This window comes from Carlito syrichta, unplaced genomic scaffold, assembly GCF_000164805.1.
Source record: "Carlito syrichta isolate Samal-C Ts95f unplaced genomic scaffold, Tarsius_syrichta-2.0.1 Scaffold302918, whole genome shotgun sequence".
Classification (NCBI taxonomy): Eukaryota; Metazoa; Chordata; class Mammalia; order Primates; family Tarsiidae; genus Carlito; species Carlito syrichta.
In genome coordinates this window covers 19,834-41,289 of record NW_007247014.1, presented here as the reverse complement: position 1 = coordinate 41,289, position 21,456 = coordinate 19,834, and the positions used below count along the sequence as shown (strand labels likewise).

Below are 21,456 nucleotides of genomic sequence, written 5' to 3'. Positions count from 1 at the left end.
GATATAAAACTGGTAATTTTTTTGTATTGAGCAGGTTAGAAGACCATGGCTGAGTTGAGTTTTATAGCAATAAGACAAAAACATTTTCTTAGTTAAATGACTGACAGAAGCATTCATGTGACCCTGAAAAATTTAAGTCAAGAAAAACATTGCAAGAAATTAATCTGGGAACACAGGCATAGGTTGCAAAACAGTCAAAATTCTGCTGAAAAGAAAAGCTATGGCATAAAACAGTAGTCTGAATTTCAGGAGATAATTCATTGCTACAAAAGGGTTGTTGCTGTGACATCAGACAGTCCAGGAAGAACTGATTAAAGTGGTAGTTGGCTGACACATTGTGGAGGTGCTATAGGAAGTGTCTCACTTTAACATATCACAGTGCTATTTAATCTGTGCACAAATAAGTTAGGAGCAGCGTTGTGAGTGTCAGTCTTGGAGCAGATGTTAAGATTTTGTCCTACAATAAAAGTGGGCACAAACACAATTATTTTATCTCATGGTGAAACTCTGAAAAAAAAGACAGTTTCCATTTTTAAAGTTACTTCTGGGCTGACATTTTTCTCAAAATGAGATTGGACTTTTTTTTTTAATGTTTGGCTTAAAAGGCAGGAGGCTTATCAAGTTGTGTTACCTTTTTTATTTTTTAAATCATTTTCAAGATCCAAAAAATCACTTTGGTAGCTTACAGCACATTCCTGAATTTAGGCCTTAATTGCATGGACAATATGTGCTTTGGATTCTAAAAAAGGATATGACTGCATATGTGAAAATGAAAGTAGAGTTTAACTTGTGAAGCTTTCAAGTTGGCAGTACATTTCAGCATTCCCTTTGTGCCCTCTGTGAATCAAAAGAATCTTTTCTAGGCTCAAAGAGAACTTCATAAGAATGAGACAATTTTCAGACCACTATTCTCTATATGGAACTAGGACTTGCCCTACAATCATATTTGCTATTGAACTTGACAGGGCTATTTTGCCAAAAACTAGCTTGCTTGCTTGCTTGCTTGCTTCCTTCCTTCCTTCCTTCCTTCCCTTTCTTCCCTTTCTTCCCCCCCCCCCCCCACCTTTCTTTCTGTCAGTATCTCACTCTGTCACCCATGCTGGAGCACAGTGGCACAATCACAGCTCATTGCAGCCTCAAACTTCTGGGTTCAGACAATCCTCCTGCCTCAGCCTCTCAAGTAACTGGGACTACGGGCATGAGCCACCACGCCTGGCTAATTTTGATTTTTTGGTAAAGACAAGATCTCACTATGTTGCTGAGGCTGGTCTCAAACTCCTGGGCTCAAGCATTCCTCCCACCTTGGCCCCCCAAGCGCTAGGATTACAGGCGTGAGCTACTGCACCTGGCCCAAAGACCATCTTAAAAATTAAACTTCAAGATTATTTGATTCGTATTTATATATACAGATATACATTTTCACTAGAAGACAAGGTGAAGGTTGAAAGTGGCTTGCTTACTCAGAGTTGTTGTCATTGGGTAAATAGGATGCCTTTCTCAAAGCAGAACTTTCCCATCAGCTTGTTTTTAAAGTTTAAACTCTGCAATTCTCTCTTAAGAACTGGGCTCCAGAAATAGGCACTCATACATCAGGGATCCATAGCCTGCAGAAAAGACTGTCTTGGGACAAGTTGGATCATCTAATGAATGAGGACCAACAGCTGCTTCGGCAAGAAAGTGAGAGGCTCCAGACCGTCGTGCAGAACACCAAAGCCGAACTCACACACTCCCGGGAGAAGGTAACTTGGGAAACTGCACATGGCAGCATGTGTCTGAAGATAGCTAATTTGATAGTAAAACCAGTGTTTGATATGATTGAAATGGTTCTAGGGTATGAATTTGAGTCTCCTGCTATGGCAGATTTATTTTAAGAATAGATCATTTATCATGTACTTGCATATAATTTTATCCTGATATGTTTATAAAATATTTTTCATTTTGTATAAGCAGCTCTATATTAAAATATATTTGCAATGTTAATTCTCATATCCAGAATATAGACTCATGGAAATTATGTGAACCATATATTCTTTGTTCAGATTGGCTGGCCACCAAGACTAGTAGTACCAAAAGGCAAAATAGACTGAGCTCTTGTGGGTCTAATGCCTTTTAAGAGAAAAAGGTAGCTTTAAAAAAGACTTAGCATTTCAAGGTCAGAATGATCTTTAAGGGTCATTCTCTTCCAACCTCCCTTCCTATGCTATGTAGTCAACCAATGATATTTAACACCTCTTTTGAGAAGGAACTCTCTGAAGAGCCACAGATTATTTTTGGTTTTTTGTTTGTTTGTTTTTGAGTCAGAGTCTCACTCTGTTGCCCAGTGGGCTGGAGTGCAGTGGCATACTGATGGCCGTTGCAGCCTCGACCTGCTCAAGTGATCCTTCCAAATAGCTGGAACTATAGGCACAGGCCACCATACCCGGTTAGCTTTTTTAAATCTATTATAGAGACGAGGTCTCACCTAGTTGCTCAGGCTAGTCTTGAGGCCCAGGCAATCCTCTCACCTTGGCTTCCCAAAGTGCTGGGATTACAGGTGTGAGCCCACCGTGCCTGTCCACAGATATTCACCTGAACACCTATTCTGTGCCAGAAACTCTATCACTGAAACTGCAGTGGTGAACAAGACAGTCATGGTTCCTGTCCTCATGGAACTTAGTTGATGTAAATGCATTGTTTCAGGTGAATGCTCCAATACATAGCAGACAGAACTGTCACCAAATTCACTCCTCAAAGTAATGAGAATGTTAGAACACAAGTACCTAAGACAGCATGTCTGTTTTCACACGTGCTCCTGACTTCTGGAGATCTAGTAGACCCAGAAGTCTTCTCTTACCTGTCCTGCCTTTAGAGTGTTGGGTTTGTAGACTCAACTAGACTTACCTAGAAAGAATTTTCTTTTGACCCAGAAAAGCAGACTTCAAAACTTGATAGACTTGACTGAAAAAGAAAGTTACAGCAGGGCCCAAGTGCTGAGTTAATCTTCCCTTATGTTTGATGTTTATTTTTCCTGGCTGGATGATTGTATGAGTATTTCTTCCACTTACATATGTTGTTGTTAGGTCCGTCAACTGGAATCCAGCCTTCTTCCCAAGCACCAGAAACATCTAACCCCATCAGGTACTGTGAAACCCACAGAGCAAGAGAAGTTGAACTTAAAGAGAGAGTGTCAACAGTTTCAGAAAGAACGATCTCCTACTAATAGAAAGGTGGGTTTTGAGAGTATAGAGCGTATTCTTGTGTTCTCACTATAATGTATCCCTAAATGTATGTTTCTTTTCATGTGTGCTTCTGAGAAAATGATTACAATGGTGCGTGCTGGTTCTTCCTATCTCTTTATGCTGTTGCAATCATGTCAAAACAGTATTATAGTTCTTTTTTATTAAATAATGGTTGGAAAAAAGAGCAATTTACTTTAAGCTTTCTTAAAGAAGACAGTCTCTCATTCATATTACAAGCTTTTATCAGTTAGCAAAATACTTACAACCTGAATATTATAAACATCTTAATATGATCTGTATTAGTTACTTCCTGTATTATTACTTACCAGGTAATAAAGTAAAACAGCAAACATTTGTCATCTCATCTGCAGGTCAGGAATTCAGAGGTAACTTAGCTGAGTGGTCTGACTTGAGGTTCTTATGAGGTTGTAGTCCAGATGTTGGTCAGGACTGCAGTTATCTGATGTCTTTGCTTGGGGCTAGTGGAACCACTTTTCAGGCTCGCTCATAACAACTGTTAGCAGCAGCCTTCTTTTCCTTGCCGGCTGAGACCTCAGCTTTGCACCACCTGGGTCTTTTGGGTGTGGCAGCTGGTGTCCCCCCAAAGGAGAAGCTCTTGAGAGGAACAGGCAGACACTGAGACCAAAAGACCAACACGGAAGCGGTATTGCCTTCTATAACCGAATCTCAGAAGTGACATACCAACATTTCTGCTGTGTTCTGTTTGTCATGCAGACTTACCCTGGTGTTGTGTGGGAGGGGACTAGACAAAGGTGTGAATATTGGGAGGTGGGGGTTGTTGGGGGCCATCTTGGAGGCTGGTCACCACATGGTCAAAACCTGTAGTGCAACTCAGTTTGCTTTCTATACTTTATCCCATGAAGTTAGAGTGCTAGACCAGTATTACTCTGAGAGTTGTTGTCGTTACTTGTTTTTCTTTCTGGGTTTTTTTTTTTTCCTGAAACTTAGAAGTGGTTGTTTTCCAACTATTACCTTCCTCTTCCTAAAAATATGATTGGTTTAAAAATCTGGGGAGAAGGAATATTACTCTCCTTATAAAGTATTCTTAAATTTTTTTTTATTAATTTGTGAAAGTCATCGTGGCCATTTGCAGTAAGAAGTCTGGCTGTGCTCCAAAGCTGAAATATCATTTAATTTCTGGTACATTTAAGTAAACTTTTCAGAAAGAGAGTAGGTTTCATCTAGCTGCTCATCTGAGGAAAAGTCTTGTGATAGATTTTTAAATAACAATGAATTCCAGATGGATATGGGAAGATTGCACTTCTGCTTAACAATTCTGGCTGCTCTCCCCAGCTCTTTTTGATAGAAGCAAGATCAGCATTCTAGGATGGTGTCATATTCTATTCTAGAATCGTGTCATATGTTTTCTACTTAGCAATATTCTAACACCCAGTGTCCTCTAGCTCATTGGATTCTTCCTGTAGTAAAGAGAATTCCAAAAATGAATACTCATAAAAATCTTCAAATGTCATCCTTAAAACTGAGCAAAGAATTATTTAAAACAGGTTTAATGTACTTTTTAAAAAAAATTTTTATCTTAAAGATGTGGGGTACAATTCAGGGTGAGTTATACAAATGATCATTGTAACAGGCAAAGTTTGTTTTATGTACTTCCAATTTTAAACCTTGAACTTTGCCTTAAGACAGCGTTTTGCCCATTGCAGATCCATAGTAGAGGATCATGAAATCAATTTAGTGAAAATTGTCATTTTTATTAACAAAATGTTCTTAAAAAGACCAGAGTACACGGCTTATGGTAATGACATTGTTTCAGTGTTATTACTTATCACCGACTGTGCAACTATATATATGTGTACATGTGGATGTGTATACGGTGTTGTAAGATAAAATGGATTTCTTACACTGGGTGGCATCCAAGCTTAAAAGCCAGCTGCCTTAAGGAATCTGTTCTGTGTGAGGACTGATGATTAAAGCTAGATTACTGAAATGTGAGCAATGCACTCAATTGCATTGTTTATTGTTTTCTGTCATTGAATTAATTTGACTTTCTCCAAGAATTGAGATTTCTGACTAGGTGGTTTTGTTTTTTTAAGGGCATTTTTTGTTTGTTTGTCTTTTTACAGGTCAGTCAGATGAATTCCCTTGAACGAGAATTAGAAACAATTCATTTGGAAAGCGAAGGTCTGAAAAAGAAACAAGTAAAACTGGATGAGCAGCTCATGGAGGTAAGATTTTAAGCAGATGGCCTGAGCTATGAAGAATATTTTAATCCATGAATGAGCCATTTGTTGGAGAGACTAGACATGGCATTGAATTCCTGTTGTGAAAATCTAAATACGCTGCCAAGATGAATTCTTTGGTCTGTCTTACCCAGTTTAGTAGATATTTTTGCTTAATTACACTGTCCTAGGAATCCATACAGCTTCCCAAAAGAAAGAACAATGTTGACTTAAAGTTCAAAGACCTATAGCATGACAAATTCAGGTAGCAGGGACTCTGAATCTGACTAAGGAGACTGGAGTTTTCTCACCCTCACTGTGTTTATAACAGTTCCTTGATGCCTCCGATATCATAATGTTTTATAGATGTGATTGTTCTTGGCCAGGCATGGTGGCTCAAGTCTATAATTTCACACTTTGGGAGGCCGAGGCGGGAAGATTACTTGAGCCCAGGTGTTCAAGACCAGCCTGTGTAACATAGCACAACCTCAAATCTACAGAAAAATAATTTAAAAATTAGTCAGGCATGGTGGTGTGCACTGGTAGTCTCAGCTACTTGGGAGGCTGAGGCAGGAAGATTGCCCGACAGAATGAGACCCTGTCTCAAAATAAATAAATAAATAAGATATATTTGCTGTCCAACGACCTCATCAGTTAGGAAGTCTATGCAGGGAATTTAAGATCATTCATATTTAAATGTTTTATTTTCAAGAGCTGCCATTTCCACACTCATAACTCAGCACTGCCTTGTAAGAGGTATAGCTGATAGGCCGGGCTCGGTGCTCAGTCTGTAATCCCAACACTTTGGGAGGCCGAGGCGAGTGGATTACCTGAGCCCGCGGGTTTGAGACCCGCCTGGGCAACTTGGCAAGACCTCGTCTCTACAATAAATAAAAAATTAGCCGGGCATGGTAACATGCGCCTGTAGTTCCAGTTACCTGGAAGGCTGAGGCAGAAGGATCGCCAGAGCCCAGCAGGTCGAGGCTGTGGTGGCCGGGAGCGGCCACTGCACTCCAGTCTGGGCGACTGAGTGAAACTCCAACTCAAAAAAAAAAAAAAGAGGTATAGCTGATAAATACGAAGAAGTCTAACAATTAAGTTTGTGAGCTCATCCTAGAAAAAGGACTACATACTTCACTGCTGAATATCAGTAGAGTCACCTTTGACGTACTCCCCTTTGGGAAGGTATGCACCGATGCCAGCACCTAGTCCACCCGTCAAAGCAATTTTGGAACTCTTTTTCTGGAATGATCACCAGAGCTGTCGTTGTATTACCTTGATGTCCTGAACGTCATCAAAATATCTTCCTTTTGATATTTCCTTTAACTTCAGATAAATAAAAAAGTCAGTGGGGACCAGATCAGGTGAGTAGGGAGGGTGTTCCAATACAGTATTTTACTGGCTAAAAACTCCCTCACAGGCAGTGCTGTGTGAGCTGATGCATTGTTGTGATGCAAGAGCTCCTTCGGGACCAATTTTGTACACACTTTTCTCATGCCAGGATTTTCAGTTGAGATTTTCCTGTTTCTCGATTGATGTTTATTTGGTCTGCTATGCTTCTCACAGTCAGCAGATGATTTTGACCCACAATTTGATCAATTTTTGCAATGTTTTTGTCAGGTCTGCCCATTACTGGCCACCCTGACCTCTTTTCATCACTGAAGATTTCTCTCCCCTCAGGAATACGTTTGATCCATTTGTACACTGCCATTTTCTTTATGGCATTAGTCCCATAAACTTGGACTAACATGTCCCTGATTTCAGTTCTGCTCTTGCCATATTTAACAAGAAATTTAATATTTGTTCATTGCTCTAATTCAAGCTTGACATTTTTCCATGGCCCACAAAAACATGCAACAATAATAATGAACGCCCCTCAGCAAGACACCACCACATGTTGACACGAACATCGCTGTGAGACACTGATATATCAAGGTTAGGAAACCTTACCGAGTTGTTTGTACAGTGCCACTGTACAGTGCTGCCAATGTAAGCACATGGTGGCAAGTTTGTGAACATAATTGTCAGTACCCATCTATAAATGGGTTTGTAAAACTTGTCAGCTTGAATGTTAGGTTTCTGTCTTAGAGCAGTCTAGAGAATGCTTTGTGAATACTGAGTTCAGTGATAGGCTATAAAACAACCTATGTTCAAATCCTCCTTAGCAAGTAAACATTTCATTGAGGTACTTTCCTTTGGGTAGATGAAAATGTTAGTGAATTAATCCAACATTTAGTGAACTATCAAATTTATATAAGGTAGAGAAGCAGGTGTGGAAAATGTCTTTTTGTCCTCTTAAAAAGTACAATGTATACACATATTTTAAAGCCAGAATTAGCCGGGCTCGGTGGCTCAGCCTGTAATCCCACGCCTTGGGAGGCTGAGTTGAGTGGATTGCCTGAGCCCGCGGGTTCGAGACCCGCCTGGGCAACTTGGCGAGACCTCATCTCTACAATAAATCAAAAAAATTATCTGGTGTGGTAGCGCATGCCTGTAGTTCCAGCTACTTGGAAGGCTAGCAGAAGGATCACCGGAGCCCAGCAGGTCGAGGCTGTGGTGGCCAGGAGTGTGCCGCTGCACTCCAGTCTGGGTGACAGAGTGAGACTCCACCTCAAATAAATAAATAAATAAAAAGCCAGAATTATAAGAAGAAATGGAGGTAATCAAATATTTTTTATGAAGCTGAACACATGCAGAGATAACCTTAAAGATCAGTGATTTGTTTTTAAATGTGAAATAGGGGCAAATATATCCTACTAACATTGAAATGACCACTAAGTTTATGGTCTCTGATATTTCCACCGATGGGGAAATTCGCAAATCTGTAAATAGTGAAATCCAAACCATTTTTAAAAATTTTTCTGATAGCATATAATAAATGTGTTCAAGGCCTTGAGCTGCAGGCTGTGCTTAGACGTAGACTTGCTTTTCTGATGAAATAATTATATATGCTCATGACTAAGATAGCTGAAGCGAAGCCCAGAATGTCTAGCACCAAACTGAAAAGTGACAGGGTGCACTCAAGTTACTGTACAGCCTCTGCACAGCTCTGCCAGCTGGCCAGTTCTCCTCCCTACCCTGCTTCTCATCCAGCGCACCCTTACAGTCTTAGCCATCAGCGGCAATTTCCCCACAGTATTGTTCTTCTTGATCCTGGTACTAAATATTTGCCAACCGATGAGGAAAATTGAATCTTCTTGACCCTGGAACTAAAGAAGGAAAAAGCGTGAATTTTCCATTTGAACACTGAAAAGTACTTCTCGTGGACCATCTATACCAATGGAATTTTCATTAGAAAATAAGACTCAACTATTGACCAGGCATGGTAGCTCATGCCTGGGATCCCAGCACTTTGGGAGGCTGAGGCAGAAGGATCGCTTGAGACCAGCCTGGGCAACATAAGTGAGACCTCATCTCTAAAAAACTTTAAAAATTAGCCAGGCATAGTGGTGTGGCTGAGGGGGAAGGATTGCCTGAGCCCAGGGTGTTGAGGCTACAGTGAGCTATGACCATGCCGTCACACTCCAGCCTAGATAATAACAGTGAGACCCCAACTCAAAAAACAAAACCAAAATCCCTCAACTATCAACTTTTATTTACAGTTGTTATTATTATTATTATTATTATTGAGTTGGAGTCTCACTCTGTCATCCAGGCTGGAGTGTAGTGGCATGTTCATGACTACTGCAGCCTTGATGTGCTAGACTCAGGTGATCCTTCTACCTCAGCCTCTTGAGTAGTAAAGACTACAAGGGCACTACAAGCCACCCCCACCTGGCTAATTTTTTTTATTTTCTGTAGCAAAAAGGTCTTGTCAAGTTGCCCAGGCTGGTCTGAAACCCCTGGTCTCAGGCTATTTATTTATTTAAATTGGATTTTTTGAACAGCTTTAGTGAGATATAATTCACATACTATACAGTTCACACATTTAAAGTGTACAATTCGATGGTTTTGGGTATATTACATTATTAATTTTTTATACTGTGGTAAATATACACGTAACATAAAATTTGCCACTTTAACCACTTCTAAGTGCACAATTCAGTGGCATTAACCATATTCATAATGTTGTACAACCATTTTCACTACTTCCAAAACCTTTTAAGCACTTCAGTCAGAAACACTGCAACTGTTCCCCCACTCCAGCCCTTCAAATCAGATTTTTACCTATGATATGTATAGATTAGGCCAATTTGGGGAACGGGTACAGTGGTTACTACACTATATTTTGTGCCTCGGCTCACATGAGACATAGGTACATTCTTTCTCACTCTGGGTGGGGGTTTTTACCTGGTTGTAGTGACAAGTGGTAGGCAGGCAGGGAGAAGTTTCTACATCAGAATCTTTGGGATCAGAGAATTTGAGAAAAACGTTCTAGGTAATTCTAATCTGATACATCAGAATCTTTGGGATCAGAGAATTTGAGAAAAACGTTCTAGGTGATTCTAATCTGATGTATGCACTTGCTTGGAGGAAGGAATCTCTCTTCATCTCTCTATACTAGTTTAACAGTCACTGATTTAATGCAACGTGTACCCGACCACAGTGTCAAGATCACAAATCACTAGACTAGGAAGTGGAAGGGTTGGGACTAAAATTTCACTCCCACTTCATGGCTTTTCAATTACATGAGGCAATGTTCCATAAACAATTCATTTTGAACATTCAATAGACGAGGGTTACAGACACTATCAGTCATTCTTGAGTCTGCTGTGTACCTCTGTGATAGCCACCAGTTCAGACAAAAAATATTTCAGAACAAAAGTATTTTATAGCTCAAACTATTTTATATCTCCAAGCGGCAAGGGACCGAACAGCACATCCATTACATACTGGACTTCAAATCTTCTAAATGATTATATTGGAGTAGGTACCGGTAAGGTACAGCAGGTGAGGATGCAGCAGCGGAATTAGAGCTCTAAGGCACCTAACGTCTATAAAATTTATGTATAGAAAAATGTGAAGGTTGATTCTTCATATGCTCTTACTCATGTATATAATATACCTGATGGGCTCTGCTCTTTCTCTTTTTATAACTCGTACTTTTCGTCCTCTTGCAATAACTTCTGTAATTTTCTTTTGTCTCTGTTTTGTCTATGGCTAACCTGTGCCTAGAACTCAGTGGTTGGAGGTAGCAGAGAAGGGTGCAGTTCTCTGCCTAAGATAGTGTGTGAAGGTAGAACATTCTCTTTCGATGACCTTTCATAGCATGAGACATCTCATTAAATTCCTTGTTCATGCCATCGTTTCTATTGATTCTAACAGTTAATAAGGACTTAAGGTAAGAGCCAGTATTTATTTCCATCCTGCTTTTACTATGTAATATGTCTCTGTTTACATTGATATTAGGATTTTCCTCAATATTTATAGCATTATGTATGAAGAAAATGATCCCACGGATAGAAAGTCATGGGACTTTCTCCCTATTCTTTACCATGAAAATTAAGTGGTGGGTTTTCTTAATCTGACTTACATTAACTTTTTAAAACTGTGACAAGTATGTGCATAATATAAAATTTGCCACTTTAGCCATTTTGAAGTGTATTAATCAGTGGCATCAACTACATACACAATGTTGTACAACCATGACTGTGACTTCCAAAACCCTTTTATCACGAGAAGTATTTCAAAATGGGTAATAGCCCACTTTAGAAATTTTGATTTCAGGAGATGAATAGTGGCTCTGAAGTTCATGTAACATTTAATTACAGTTAAGTCTTAGAGGTCCTCTTCCTCTTCTCACAAGCATGGAGGTCCCTCTTCTTGACTTTTGTACTTGGTCATGTCTGTTGCATGCCTTCCATTGAGTCCTGGACACCTTTACAGGCATGAGGTGGCATGTTCACTGGCCAAAACAGTGCCTTCCTCTCCCTTTCCTCTCTGCAACTATGATTGGCATGTGGATACACATTTCATTTCCTCATTGTCTTGAAAAAATACTTCTATTCCGTGTATTCTGATTCCCAGATGTTCTAGGATAGCACAGCCTTATGCCCCAGAATTGCCTGTCTTATTGTGCTATCTGATTTATGGGTAAACTAACATAGGTTAAAATAACTTTAGATGCAAAATAAGATTCTTCGAAAAACAATTGCTAACTTGGGGTTGGAAAATATGTAGTCACCGAACATTTTACCTTGAAGAATCTTTACGATGAGAACTTAACGATTTTATCCTCTATTACCTACTCCAACCCTAAGTTTTTAAAAGGCAATGGGAGGTCATTTTTCCAATGTAAGAAAAAATGAGATAGAATTCAGGTGTAAGCCAGCTACAGTGGCTCAAGCCTGTAATCCCAGCACTTTGGGAGGTGAAGGCAAGAGGATTGCCTGAACCCAGGGTTTGAGACCCGTCTGGGCAACTTGGTGAGACCTCGTCTCTACAGTAAATCAAAAAATTAGCCTGGCATGGTGGCACACACCTGTAGTTCCAGCTACTTGGAAGGCTGAGGCAGAATGGTCACCTGAGCCCAGCAGGTCGAGGCTGCAGTGGCCATGAGCATGCCACTGCACTCCAACCTGGGCCACCGAGTGAGATTCTAACTAAAAAATATATATATATATTCAGATGTATTAAGCACACTGTGTATCTCATGCCCTTATGGTTACTCATGAATGATGAAGTGCTATTTTTTAAGTCTAAAACTTGGAAGAAGCCTTATTTATAAAGTATATTCTCTCCTTAAGCAAACTGGCTCTTCCCCTTGACAACTTCCTCAGGCTCATGAGCTGTCCTGTGTCTAAGTTATCAGTGGGATGAGCTCATCAATGAATTCACAGCCTTCACTGCTCATTGCCTGAAACCCTCAAGGGCAGCTCTGGGACTGGAGGCCCTGCAGTGACCAGGGTTCTGCCCTTGTCCTTCAGACGCAGCACCTGAGGTCCACTGCGATGCTTAGCCCAACCCCTTGGGCCTGGGACCTGCAACCGCTCCAGCAGCAAGCCTGTCCGACGGTGCCCAGGGAGCAGTTTCTGCAGCTTCAACACCAGCTGCTGCAGGCAGAGAGGATAAACCAGCACTTGCAGGAGGAACTTGAAAACAGGACCTCCGAAACCAACACGCCACAGGTACGAAGCTCTTTTTTCTCTAGGAGTTGACTCGAATCACCTGTATCACTCATTGTATTTATTTATTTCCAAGTTCAGAGGTGAGAATAAGGAACCTAAATTGAGTGGCATATGCCTGCAGTCCTAGCTACTTGAGAGGCTGAGATGGGAGGATTGCTAGAAGCCACAGTGAGCTAGGATCACACCTGTAAATAACCACTATGCTCCAACCTGGGTGTCTTCCCCATCTCTTAAGTTAAAAAAAAAAAGAACCTGAATTTTTTTTTGACAGAGTTATGCTTAACCTGTATTACAGACCCATAGAACTGCAGTGCTGTTTTGTTTGTTTGTTAGTTGGTTGTTTTGTATTGCTTTTGCAGTGCTACTTTTGAGCTTTCAGCTTCTACTCTGGGTCATTAAGTGCTCTGGGTCTCCTTTGCACATTTATAATAGATGAAGAGGTATCAGGATCACTGGAGCATAGTGCATAATTGGCCTAATGTTCCCACCTTCTGCCACAAGTATTTAGAAATGCAAGTGTAACTCCAGGTTATACACTACTAACCTCGCAGCCTGAGTTTTCCTGTACCTGAGAGGTGCGGCCTGCCAGGTTCCATGGAATCCCCAAGTGAGGATTTTCACAACTAATAAAATCGAATATGTAGTCAGTGACCTTTTTTTAATGATCTAGTTTGAAGAACTCCGTTTTTAAGAAAAAAAGGTTTTCTTTCAGTTCTATTTGAATTAGCCTTATCCCAGCTCACTTACCAGATACAACCTTCTATTAACCAGGCTGTCAAATAGTTGTTTCTCTTTAGTGCTTCCTTCATAATCAACCATTTTTTCAGAAGTTTCTTAACTCTTGGGGTTTGCCCATTTTATTAATTCAGAATTAGGACTAAAGAAATAAAAAGTCCTCTGTGGAATTCTAGGTTACACTTTTCTGGTTTGGATGCACTTCTATTTCCACATACCTTGCCTCTCAGTTAACATTTCATAATATTTTTTCATGAGTCCCTTCAACATAGCTTTGCAAAGTCATATTAGCACTGGAACTGTACTTGTCAGCAGTTCTGCTGCCTTTTCTTGCTAGTATCCATCTATGTTTTGACTGTGAAGTACTTCTAACACCTATTATTTCTAACAACTTTTTTAAAGTTTTTTTTAACCTATGTGCCTTAAAATATGTGCTTTTGGGAGCTTTCTATATACCACCTCAACTTCCCAATATTAAACTTAAATTCTTGAATTATAATTGTGATGGTAGGATGTTGGATGTCTCAACTCTTCATTATATCATTGAATTATAAGCCCTTGACCTCAGTTTTTAGTGGACCTTCTAGACAAATGATTTGGCCATGATTCTACTCATTGCTGTCTCATACACACAGCTTTCAAAACCTGCTCTTTCCAACCAACCCCCCACATTTAAAATTAAAAAATGTTTGGGAGGCTGAGTTGATGGGATTGCCTGAGCCCACAGGTTCGAGAACAGCCTGGGCAATTTGGCGAGACCTCATCTCTACAATAAATCAAGAAATTAGCCAGGTGTGGTGGCTCATGCCTGTAGTTCCATTTACCTGGAAGGCTGAGGGGGAAGGATCATGTGAGCCCAGCAGGCCAAGACTTTGATGGCAATGAGCATGCCACTGCACTCCAGCCTGGGTGATGGAGTGAGACTCCAACTTAAAAAAATAAATGAAAAGCAATAAAAAATAAGTCAGGCATGGTGGCTCTATAAACCCAGCACTCTGGGATGCCAAGGCGAGAGGATTATCTGAACTCAGGGGTTCGAGACCAGTCTGAGCAACCTGATGAGGCCTTGTCTCTACAATAAAAAAAATCAGCCAGGCATGGTAGCACATACCTGTGGGTCCAGTTAGTTGGAAGGTTGAGGTGGAAGGATCCCCTGACCCTAGCAGGTCAAGGCTGCAGTGGCTGTGAGCATGTCACTGCACTCCAGTCTGGGTGACAGAGTGAGACTCCAACTAAAAAAATTAAAAATATTCTTTTCCTCTGATGACTTCAGGACTAGATAGACAAAAATAGTTAAGATTTGTGTACAAAAAAAAGAAATCCTCCAGCCACATGACAGGGTAGGCTGCTTGTTACTCTCACTGGAATGCCACCACAAGCTATCCTGTCTCCAGTGGCTGAACTTACACTCTTAACTTTAAGAATAGGAATGTTGTTAGAATCTGCACGTTGTCTGTGTGTGGAATGACGTGATCTCTTCTGCCTCTGTGTTGCTTTGCTTGCCTATGTGGTGTTCACGTGTGTGCTTTTTAACATCGTGTGCATTATAAATGTGTGAATTTAGACTCCCCCTAAAAACCATCATCTTGACATCGGGGTGAAGTGTACCACTTGCCTTCTTTCTCTAGGCCTTGCTACCGGAGCAGCGAGCAGTGCATCCAGATTCCTACAGAAGGATTGGGCACCTGTGAACACGGGGCTGCTATCGATGGCATTTCTTACCATGGCAGACACTCAGATGCACACACCCACGCACGCACACACACCACATAGACGTAGAGACATAAGCTGAGAAATGTTGGGATCAAGTGCTCTTTTAACTTATTTTATTTTATTATTGTTGTTTTCGCTGTTAAGCCTTTGCAGTATTATGTCTCTTATTTATGTAGAAATGACAGACCTTGTGAATCAAATTCACAAATTTCAGCTTGTTACAAATCATTTTATTTCTACCATTTAAAGAGTGTGGATTTAAGGTTCTTGAAAGGATGTATATATATTTTCTCATTCCATATGTTGTAACTATTTTTAACAAAAGGTACTACTTTTATATATGGAATTTGAAGAAAATCAGGGGTATTTATACTGTTTTGTATAAGATGTATACAACTTTTTGACAGGAAAATTTTGATGAAACAATAAAATAAATTTTAAATATATGACTGCTTTGTTTTTCCTTTTTCCACTCTGTTGCCATACTCCATGTACTCTGAGTTATCTATTGTTACGGGTTTTGTTTTGCTTTGTTATTCAGCAAGTGGAAGTCAGGCATTTTCCATTTATGTTTGAACTTTTGGAAGTCATTATATATTTTTAAATATAGGCCTTTGTTAAAGCTAGATGTTCTCAAGGCCCAATTTCTTACAATTTACTTCCTGCATTAGACCTTCGCCTACTACAATGTGCGTCTTCAAAGAAGTTACATGATTTAGTTCTTTCTTTTATAAGTAAGCACAATTACTTAATATCAAAACTGATACTGACTTTCAACTCATGTTTGGTCATTCTGCGTGTTTTTACAAGTTTGTCACTTTAAAGAATATTTGGAGTGCCGTCAGCCATTAACACCTGACCTTTGCTTAAACATTTGAAGCACCTTTTCAATCGGAAACTCCTTATGGGGATATTTTGCTGGATGGCAGGGGGCGGGGGAGCAGTCAGTTGCACTCTGTTCTCTCTCCAGGTTTCTCTTCTCTTCAAAACTCATTCACTCCTTAACCCATCTCTGTTATGTGAGAAGAGGAATGCCCTGTTGTTTTATCTAGGGGTTGTTTGTAGGAAGAAGATTCTTAAGTCTCCTTCTGCTCTGATGGTAAACCCATCCTCCAATCCAGATGCGTGCTTCACATTCCCGAGTCAAATTGGGAAACAGATGACTAGAATAACTGGCAAGAAGAGGCTGAGTATTATGAAAAAAAATAAACACTGACACCCTGACAGTAATCAGCCATTTCAAAGGAAAAACAGACATGCATGTGGCAAGCTGACTGGAGATATTGGGCAATCCTGTGTAAAGTCAGTGTTTGTTGACAGGCTGACAGTATTGCAAAGACCTAACCCACAGATGGAAGGTTGATAACCGTATCTTAATTTACTTTGGATACCCATTTTACTAGGAGAAATGCACACAGGTATTAAATTATGGGTTTTAAGAATTTTGCTTTGTATCGGGGGACAATGGTAACACAGGTAAGATTCTTTTTGTTTTGTTTGTTTTCATCTTTGATTGTTTCTCTGATAGGATTACTTTTGTGGCATGCGCAACCCACGCAGGGCTCAAAACTCCCATTTCATCAGAAATCCATCCTTCCTGTTACAAAGGCAAAACATTGACTGTCCTTTTTCTAGGCCTCTTGTGGGGGAAATGAATGACTAGTGTTTTCAGTATGGCGTGATTTTCAAATGATAAGACACGCTTATTTTTCCTTCCCTTCAGGGAAACCAGGAACAACTGGTAACTGTCATGGAGGAACGAATGATGGAAGTTGAACAGAAACTGAAACTGGTGAAAAGACTTCTTCAAGAGAAAGTGAATCAGCTCAAAGAACAAGTGAGCCTCCCTGGTCATCTCTACCCACCCACTGCACGTTCCACTTTTAACTCCAGTTTTACATCCCTTTATTGCCATTAACTTGTCACTTGTGTTGTCTAATAAAGGCAAATTCCATCCTAAATGTGTAAATAAACTTAGGATTTGCTCTGCCTCACACCTCCCCAAAAATAAGAACTCTGTATCCTACGTGATTTTTTCCAAAGTTTTTTTTTTTTTGATTTGGAGTCTCACTCGGTCGCCCAGACTGGAGTGCAATGGCCGCTCCCAGCCACCGCAGCCTCGACCTGCCAGGCTCCAGCGATTCTTCCGCCTCAGCCTTCCGAGTAGCTGGCTGATTTTTTGATTTATTGTAGAGATGAGGTCTCGCTGCCCAGGCCGGTCTCAAACCCGCGGGCTCAGGCAATCCACTCACCTCAGCCTTCCAGAGGCGCAGGATTACAGGCTGAGCCACCAAGCCCGGCTCCAAAGCTTTTTTAAAATGACATGTGTTTGTCCACAATTTAAGAATATATATTTGCTAAGACTGACTCAGATGAACCTAAAACATTTCTAAAATATTTATAGATTTTTTTTTCTGCCTAAGACAGGAGATGTTCCTATTTAAAGAAATCAAAAATGATATTGTTTTAAAAGCAGTTAGGAGTTGGGCTGGGCTCGGTGGCTCAGCCTATAATCCTAGCACTTTGCTGGGGCTGGTCTCATCTCGACAATAAATCAAAAATTAGCCAGGCGTGGTAGTGCATGCCTGTAGTTCCAGCTACAAGGAAGGCTGAGGCGGAAGAATCGCCGGAGCCCAGCAGGTCGATGCTGGGATGGCCGTGAGTGTGCCACGTGAGTGTGGGCAATGGAGTGAAACTTCAACTCAAAAATAAATAAATAGATAAAAATAAAAGCAGTTTGGGGTAGTAAATAGAACTTACTTTAGCTTTCCTATTCCCAATAGTTTATGACAAGCTCAAAAAGTACTTTATTCCTACAGCAGGACTCCAAACAGATGTGCTTTGAAATAGCGTCTAGACCACCTAGCACCCTGATCCTTTTCACCTGCTGGTGACAGATGTGGCGTCAGGGTTTAGAAAATAGTTGTCCATCCACAGAAAAGGCATGCAAGAAGTACTACCCACTAGGAAAGTGTTACAGCTTCTCTGGAAACTGGTTTAGACCAACTGGTGGGGGCGAGGAGGGGACAGAAATTGCCCAACCTAGTTCTCTAGATACATAAAACGTAAGAATAATAATCCTAAGAGAGGGTCTGAATTGGATGTAGACCTGAACTTTCTATTGCCCTGTATATTGATACACAGAAGAGAAAGAGAAAGTCTTGTCCAATAAGCATTTGTCTATTTAAGTATTCATGTATTCAACACAAAGCTACTATGTCAGGTCCTGTTCTAGGCACCCAGAGACAGCTGTGAACAACACAAAGCCTCTGCCCACGTGGAAAGGAAATTCTAGTACACCTATAAGGTGCCAGGCACTTGGCCAACAAGTAGGTTTTCAAAGATAAAATAGGGGAACACCAGAAAAGAGAAACTTGATCCAACCCAGGAGTTTAAAGAAAGCTTCCTGCCAGACTCGGTGACTCAGCCTATAATCCCGCACCTTTGGAAGGCTGAGGTGAGTGGATTGTCTGAGCCCGCGGGTTCGAGACCCGTCTGGGCAACTTGGTGAGACCTCATCTCTACAATAAAATCAAAATGAGCCAGGAGGAGTAGCGCACGCCTGTAGTTCCAGCTACTGGGAAGGCTGAGGCGGAAGGATCGCCGGAGCCCAGCAGGTCGAGGCTGCGGTGGCCAGGAGCGGCCACAGAACTCCAGTCTGGGCGACAGAGTGGGACTCCAACTCAAAGAAAAAAAAAAAGAAAGCCTCCTGAAGGCTCTTAACCCAAATCTTGATGGCTAAGATCTGAACAGGCAAGGAAATGTGGGAAGGGCATTCTAGACTGTGGGAACATCATGGGGTTATGATGACATGTGGGACACGGACATGTGTGAGCAGTTCATACCATCCTGACAACGGCTGAAGAAGAGACGAGAGAGAAAGGGAGGAGTGGGGGAATAGAAAGCCTTGTATGCTGAGCCGAGGAGTTAGAATCTTATTGTGTAGGTGATGAAATGCCATCGAAGTGTTTTTTAATGAAAGAGAGAAGGAGGAAAGAAGAAAGGAAAAACTGTATTCAGACAGTCGCATATAGAATAGGTTCTGAAATGTTAGTAGGTTACACCTGCCAGCCATCTAGATTCTGGGCTTTAGAGAGTGCTGTAATTTTACTGATGCCCTTTCAAATGCTAACAAATTATTTAGCCACTCTTTAGTTGCTCTCTGTTCCCTTAAACCTTTATACTTTTAGATGCCCTGCTTGAAATTGGGTGTAACTGGGAGGCGGAAGCGAGAGGATTGCCTGAGCCCAGGATTCAAGACCAGCCTGGGCAACTTGGTGAGACCTCATCTCTACAATAAATCAAAACATTAGCCAGGCGTGGTGGCACACGCCTGTAGTTCTGTAGTTCCGGCTACTTGGAAGACTGAGGCGGAAGGATCGCCTGAGTCCAGCAGGTTGAGGCTGAGGTGGCCATGAGTGTGCCACTACACTCCAGCCTGGGCAGCAGAGTGAGACTCTGACTCAAACAGGGGGATCGGAAAATATTAACAAGAACAATAATAAAAGTATTCCAAGGAGGCTAATGAGTTTTTCCACCCCAATTTAAACTATATATTCTGACCTTAAAGATTAGAATAAAATCAGTAGATGGAATTGTGACAGAGTAAGACCCCAACAGTAATAAATAAATTCATAAATAATAGATGGAAAAGAAAAAGATTAGAATGTCTTCTAGGCAAGGCCTCATGCCAGAAAAGAAAAGAAAAAACAGTTCAGGAAAAGTAACTGCTCAGATCTTCTCTTAGTTTTTTGTTTTTTTTCTTTGAGTTGGAGTCTCACTCTGTCACCCTGACTGGAGTGCAGTGGCTGATCCCGGCCACCGCAGCCTCGACCTGCTGGGTTCCAGGGATCCTTCCGCCTCAGCCTTCCCAGTAGCTGGATCTACAGGCGCGTGCTACAACGCCTGGCTGATTTTTGATTTATTTTAGAGATGAGGTCTCGCCAAATTGTCCAGGCGGGTCTCAAACCCGCGGGCTCAGGCAATCCACTCACCTCGGCCTCCCAAAGCGCTGGGATTACAGGCTGAGCCACCGAGCCTGGCCTGATCTTCTCTTAGTTATAATACATTATCTAAATTTAAAAATAATCAGTAGGTTGTAGTTCTGAATCGAAATTAAGAGCAGAGTTAGAGAGTCTACACCTCAGAAATTTAAGTTATAAAAGGCATTTAATATTTTTAGAGAATGAAAAAAGGAATAGCTCCTGATTCATTTAGATGGGGGGAAAAACTTTCATCTTTGAGCCCCCAAGTATCAAAAAATTAGCTGGGCGTGGTGGCACGCACCTGTAGTTCCAGCTACTTGGAAGGCTTTGTTCTTTTTATTAGTAACGTCTATAACTATCTTATGAAAAGAAATGGCTTGGAAAAAGGGGCTTGCTCTACCTGTATCCCTGATGCCAAGACTGATTTTAAAGCTGTGTTGTAAAATAAAAGAATATAATTGGAAGAAGTGATTTGCCTTTATGAAACAACGATGCTTATGTTGGCCTTAGAGAAGAAGGACAGAAATGGAGTCAAGATGTTTCTGGTTCTGTTTCCAGCTCTGCAAGAATACTAAGGCAGATGCCATGGTGAAGGACTTGTATGTTGAAAATGCCCAGTTGTTGAAAGCTCTGGAAGTGACTGAGCAGCGACAAAAAACAGCAGAGAAGAAAAATTACCTCCTGGAAGAGAAGATTGCCAGCCTCAGTAACATAGTCAGGAACCTGACACCAGCGCCATTGACTTCCACACCTCCTTTGAGGTCATAGCCAAACCAAAGGGTACATTCATAATAGTGCACTTTACTGAAATAGGTGGAACATTGCAGTAGATTCTCTCAACTCTCTCTCTTTTTCAAACCTTTAATGGCTTAAAATTGAGCCTAACCTAAAACTGCTAGCAGCAGAATGGCAGTTTCTTCGTCATAATTCATTTTTCTAAGTAGACCCTTGTAGAAGTTTCAAGTAAGTATTCATATATTTCACTGTTTCAGTTATATCCAAGACTTAAGTTTATTTTTTAAAAAAGTCTACTAGTAGCCACCAAGTTGGATATATGAAAACAATTCAAGAACCTTAAAATCCTAGTTTTGAATGAGTTTATTTTTAAAAATCACTATTATAAATCTGTGTGTAAAGTCCAACTATCTTAAGTTTGAGATCTGATTAGAATGGCTGTTATGAACTTGGTTTTAAAACCAAATTTAGGTGTTCTTATACATTGAAATATTGCCGGACTCAGTGGCTCAGCCTGTAATCCTACACTTTGGGAGGCCGAGGTGAGTGAATTGCCTGAGCCTGCGAGTTTGAGACCCACCTGGGCAACTTGGCAAGACCTCATTTCTACAGTAAATAAAAAAAAATAGCCAGGCGTGGTAGCGTGCACCTGTAGTTCCAGCTACGTGAGAGGCTGAGGCAGAAGGATGACTGGAACCCAGCAGGTCGAGCTGCAGTGGCTGGGAGTGTGCCACTGCACCCCAGTCTGGGCAACAGAGCGAGACTCCAACTCAAAAAAAAAAAAAAGAATGAATGAAATATT

At 40.9% G+C, this 21,456-nt stretch overlaps 1 protein-coding gene across 1 annotated transcript in view; it reads left to right on the top strand.

The window, feature by feature from the left end:
* Nucleotides 1–21,146, top strand: part of NIN (ninein) — a 115,357-nt gene extending 94,211 nt beyond the window's left edge. The window contains exons 25-30 of the mRNA XM_008057265.2: nt 1,560–1,739; nt 3,060–3,206; nt 5,324–5,425; nt 12,286–12,486; nt 16,658–16,771; nt 20,478–21,146. Of these exons, the coding sequence (XP_008055456.1) occupies nt 1,560–1,739; nt 3,060–3,206; nt 5,324–5,425; nt 12,286–12,486; nt 16,658–16,771; nt 20,478–20,687 (954 nt within the window). The 3' untranslated portion in view covers nt 20,688–21,146. The remainder of the gene's footprint in view (nt 1–1,559; nt 1,740–3,059; nt 3,207–5,323; nt 5,426–12,285; nt 12,487–16,657; nt 16,772–20,477) is intronic.
* Nucleotides 21,147–21,456: the final 310 nt, after the last annotated feature.